Genomic DNA, 5049 nt, shown 5'->3' on the forward strand with positions numbered 1-5049 from the left:
TACGTCCACACGGGGGCGTGAAAACATCGCTTGTGGTTAAGAGAATAAACGTATTTTTTTCTCTCCTTATATTTATCTGGGACATACAGACACCCCAAGAGCATGACACATACAGGGGTAACGATCAAGTTCAGTTAAAATATTCCATTTCGTATCAGTCTGTTACTCATTTCCTGTCTGTGTTTCCATCTAAGATTAAAATACCCTTTGAATTCCGAAAAAAATTCCACCAATTATTCTCCAGAATCCCGTATTTCCATGGATAAAATCATTAACGCAATAGAGTTGCACCGGTCCTAATGCCAACACACAGCTATGCTTGATTCATAGATATGTGTATTTGATGATATAACTTTCACGACTTCATCACACATGAACAGCATCTATCGGTTACAAATTTGTATATTTCATATTTTTTTGTGTTTGTTCCTTGAGAAATTTCACGTGTCTCTCCCTCCTTGTGTTGTTTGAATAAATTCAAAACAATTAGTACAGTTGGAGGATACTCAATTGTTTAAATGAAAATAATGCTAATACAAAGTATTTATGTTTGTTGTCGTTTACATAAAGATAATTACGGTTTCTAAAATGAAAGACGCTCGTGATCAGTTTTAAAAATATATGTATTATCATTATTAATTATTTCCATTTTTTAAAAGAATTAACATTAAACCAGGTAATTTATGTATGCTCGGTGCCAAAATAAATGAATATATTGAACAAATCCATTGTTGGATTCTGAACAGATTTTTGGATTGTGAAAGAACAAATTCTCCCGAAATGCATCCATAAACCGTGGCTGTGTAGTCATTCATAAAAAATGACGTCCCATAAGCTGACGTCACTGCGCAAGGTTAAAGAGGCTTCCGCGAGCGCCTGTGGACATTCAAACGTGAGAGCGACTGAGCGACGGAGAAGAGGAACAAGAAAAAGAGGACCTGACGAAGCACTTGGAGTATGAACAGATTTACATTTGCGGGTTTCCTGTTAGCCCTGGGCTTTCTTGTCTGCGAAGGGGGTAAGCTGAAAATAATTTTCCATTTTCCACAAGTAACAAATTTGCGGAAGCAAAAAATAAGAAAAAAATCATATTAGAAGATGGTTTTCTTGTTATTTTATTTAGGGAGTTTCCTAAAAATGTTAAATCTTTTTGAAAAAGAGAGAGAAACAGTTATATTTTGACACTACGCTAACATATTGAATTCTGAGTAATTGTGCATCTACCTGTTCCAGCCAACCTGTGTTGCTCAGAGCCATGCCAGAATAGGGGTGTCTGCACAGCTCTGGGGTCAGATGATTACGAATGTGACTGCACTCGCACAGGGTATTATGGACAAAATTGCACAACACGTAAGTATATGAACAGTACACAGGAGAAGAATCTAAAATTATAATGGGATTTGTAGTGACCTGTTAATTCACCTTCCCTTTTGGCCTTTACAGCGGAATTCTTCACCTGGATTAAAGTGTCCCTGAAGCCATCGCCCAACACAGTCCATTACATTCTCACCCACTTTAAGGGTTTCTGGAACATCATCAACAACATTTCATTTCTCAGGGATGCCATCATGAGATATGTGCTGACATGTAAGTCTAACCCTAAGCTGAAGGCAAAATGAAAAACTGGATTGGAAACCTCTTTAGAACGCATTAAATAATTTGTATAACAACTTGTAGAGAGGCAGTGGTAATGTTTGTAATAAATGAAAGACTAAAAGGATTTTTTTTTCTTCACTCTAGCCCGATCCCACTTGATTGATAGCCCTCCAACATTTAATGCCCATTATGGTTACAAAAGTTGGGAAGCATACTCCAACCTGTCTTACTATACACGTTCCCTTCCCCCTGTACCTGAGGACTGCCCAACCCCTATGGGAGTAGAAGGTGAGTGCTCGTTCTTTACCTTAGGAGAACCAGTTTTCTCAGATTCTTAAACACTGCGCAAGAATGTCTTGCTCTCATTAGATCATAGAGAGAGCACACAAGTTTTTTCTCTCACAGGCTGAGCAAAACCTGCCCCAGCAAGCCAGAGATAAAGCCTAGTCTTAAATAAATACTGAAATTATGAAGCAGACATAAAGAGCTATAATTTTAAATAATCTTTTCTTCAGCATTGTGATTGTGATATTTTATCATTTTTATGCTCTTATTTTTTCCAGGTAAAAAGGAGCTCCCTGATGTTAAGGTTTTGGCTGAGAAGCTCCTGATGAGAAGACAGTTTATACCAGACCCACAGGGCACCAGCTTGATGTTTGCTTTCTTCGCACAGCACTTCACCCACCAGTTCTTCAAATCTGATTTGAAAAATGGCCCTGCTTTCACTCGAGCTAAAGGTCATGGGGTGAGTACAGCAGGTCTCAAGATAAAATAGATACAGAGACCACATTTATCAAATGGATTTTGTTTTAATATGAATCACGTCTTAACTGTGTGGTTGATGTGATTTAAGGTGGACCTCAGCCACATTTATGGCAGTGACCTGGAGAGGCAGCACAAGCTCAGACTCCACAAGGATGGCAAACTTAAATATCAGGTACGAGACGAGACCGTTGCAGTTCAGGCAGATAGATGCTTTAAATCCATATTTGTGGCTCACAGTTGTTCTCTCATAGATGTTGGATGGAGACATGTACCCCCCAACGGTTAAGGAAGTGGGTGCCGAGATGCACTACCCGCCTCATGTAGCAGACTCTCACCGCTTCGCTGTTGGCCACGAGGCATTCGGCCTGGTCCCCGGTCTCATGATGTATGCCACCATCTGGCTCCGTGAGCACAACAGAGTGTGTGATGTGTTGAAGGAGGTCCACCCTGACTGGGATGACGAAAGACTCTTCCAGACCTCACGGCTCATTCTTATTGGTGAGTCTTCAGGCCGTTTTTAAGGAACTTAAATAAAATTTAAAAAACATGACAGGGAAGGTACCATTAAAATGAAAATTAGATTCTATTCCTGTAAGCAAGCAGGGCCTTTTGGGGAAGTTGTAGTCATTATTTTGCTTATCACCAACCATCAACAGGGTTGCACTCAGAGCAGGAAAAATGGTTTATTGTAAAACACAGCTGTTTCCTTATAGCAACAGAAAGAGGAAATGTTTCGGTTATTTACAAAAAACAGACTTTGAATATCTATAATGTGTTATTATTTGCCTTGCAGGTGAGACCATCAAGATTGTGATTGAGGACTACGTGCAGCACCTGAGTGGGTATAACTTCAAGCTCAAGTTTGACCCCGAGCTGCTCTTTAACCAGCGTTTCCAGTACCAAAACCGCATTGCATCTGAATTCAACACACTTTATCACTGGCACCCACTCATGCCTGATAGTTTCCACATTGAGGAAAAAGATTACAGCTACAAAGAGTTTGTCTTCAACACTTCGGTGGTGACTGAGCACGGCATCAGCAACCTGGTGGAGTCATTTTCCAAGCAAATTTCAGGACGGGTAAGAACTGTTAATGCTGTTGTAGCAGGAATCAGATTTGAACGCCATTGTTGTTTAAAGCTCGATGACTTACCTTTTTTTTTTTCTTTTTTACAGGTTGCTGGTGGTCGTAATGTCCCAGCAGCAATCATGTATGTGTCGATTAAGTCCATAGAGGACAGCAGAAAAATGCGTTACCAGTCTCTGAATGCCTACAGGAAGCGATTCTCCATGAAGCCCTACAGCTCTTTTGAAGACCTGACAGGTGAGATAAGTTCAACTTCATTTTATGTGTGGAAAAGATGATGGAATAAGATTAATGAATAGGTTAACAATAACATTGCTCATACCAAAGTATTATTACATTTACCAACTGTAAAGCGCATATGGAAAACATGCCCAAATACTACAACTACAGCTCATACCACAGTTTACTTATTATTAGGGAAATGACTTGGACATAGTCCCCAGTAGCTTTGGAGGTTAGGTATTTATTTCCGTGACTCTAAGAGCCAGATGTTCATTTCATCCTGACGTAGTGTAAGCAGAGTGTCCTCACAAAGAGCAAGATGTAAACACACAGGAGAGACCTCCTGTTTCTGGGGGGACGATTTAAATTTTCGAATGAAGATTTGATCTTGATTTTTTTCAAAAACAGTTTTAGCTTGTTTAAAAAGGAGGCTGGTAGCAAAGGCAAGAGGAAAAAGGTTTAGTTAGCCTTATGTAGGTCATATCTGGGCTGACTTTGCAGCTACAGAACCAGTGAGTGAAGCCAGATTGAATCGCTGACAAAAACCATTTTTTTTCCCTCAGGAGAGAAAGAAATGGCTGCAGTGCTGGAGGAGCTGTATGGGCATGTCGACGCCGTGGAGCTCTACCCGGGTCTGCTGGTGGAGAAACCTCGTCTCAATGCCATCTTTGGAGAGACGATGGTGGAGATGGGGGCCCCTTTCTCTCTCAAAGGCTTGATGGGAAACCCCATCTGTTCCCCTGAGTACTGGAAGCCCAGCACCTTCGGAGGCAGCGTTGGCTTCGACATAGTAAACACTGCCTCCCTGCAGAAGCTTGTCTGTAACAATGTGCGGGGTCCCTGTCCTGTGGCGTCCTTCCACGTGCCTGATGTTAAAGAGACCGGCTCCGTGATCATCAACTCAAGCACATCAAACTCACGCGACAGCAACATCAACCCCACGGTCATTTTGAAAGAAAGGACTACTGAGCTCTAATTATTATAAGGAAGTTTTTAGTAAATATTTATTTATTTATTTCTATATTTATTGTATTTCTATTTATAGATTATGAGTAAGTTTTTTATTTGTACGTTTGTACAGATTTTAGTGTGGAAGAGAAAAGTGTGTATTTATTGAAAATTATTTTCTAAGTTATTGTCTCTGTAATAATTTTAGTCACTGCAATTTGATACTTGAAATTTAGTTTACAGTTTTGACAACACAGTAGCAAACATTACACTCAATGTTTCCTTGCATTAAATGCTGTTATTCCAATTAATGGCCATGCAGTTGCACGGCTGTCTCCATCTAACACTAACGTTAGCGTTAGATGGAGACAGCCCAGCAGCTGGGAGCTTTACAGCATCATAATATAGTAACATTTACAATGACGACGTTG

General features: G+C 40.2%; 1 protein-coding gene across 1 annotated transcript; it reads left to right on the top strand.

Annotated features, from left to right (window-relative positions):
• Positions 1–854: 854 nt before the first annotated feature.
• Positions 855–4685, top strand: ptgs2b (prostaglandin-endoperoxide synthase 2b). The gene is made up of 10 exons (XM_072389141.1): positions 855–1018; positions 1234–1350; positions 1444–1587; positions 1741–1884; positions 2160–2341; positions 2450–2533; positions 2613–2859; positions 3155–3441; positions 3538–3685; positions 4234–4685. The coding sequence occupies exons 1-10, from the start codon at positions 958–960 to the stop codon at positions 4644–4646; spliced, it is 1827 nt and encodes a 608-aa protein (XP_072245242.1). The 5' UTR covers positions 855–957; the 3' UTR covers positions 4647–4685.
• The last annotated feature ends 364 nt before the right edge of the window (positions 4686–5049 follow it).

This window comes from Leuresthes tenuis, unplaced genomic scaffold (assembly GCF_036924035.1).
Source record: "Leuresthes tenuis unplaced genomic scaffold, fLeuTen1.0.hap1 SCAF_7, whole genome shotgun sequence".
Taxonomy (NCBI): domain Eukaryota; kingdom Metazoa; phylum Chordata; class Actinopteri; order Atheriniformes; family Atherinopsidae; genus Leuresthes; species Leuresthes tenuis.

Coding starts and splice junctions, on each gene's coding strand:
- ptgs2b (XM_072389141.1), top strand. CDS start 958: ATGAACAGATTTACATTTGCGGGTTTCCTGTTAGCCCTGGGCTTTCTT. Junction 1,351..1,443: donor TGGACAAAATTGCACAACAC/GTAAGTATATGA, acceptor TGGCCTTTACAG/CGGAATTCTTCACCTGGATT. Junction 1,588..1,740: donor CATGAGATATGTGCTGACAT/GTAAGTCTAACC, acceptor TCTTCACTCTAG/CCCGATCCCACTTGATTGAT.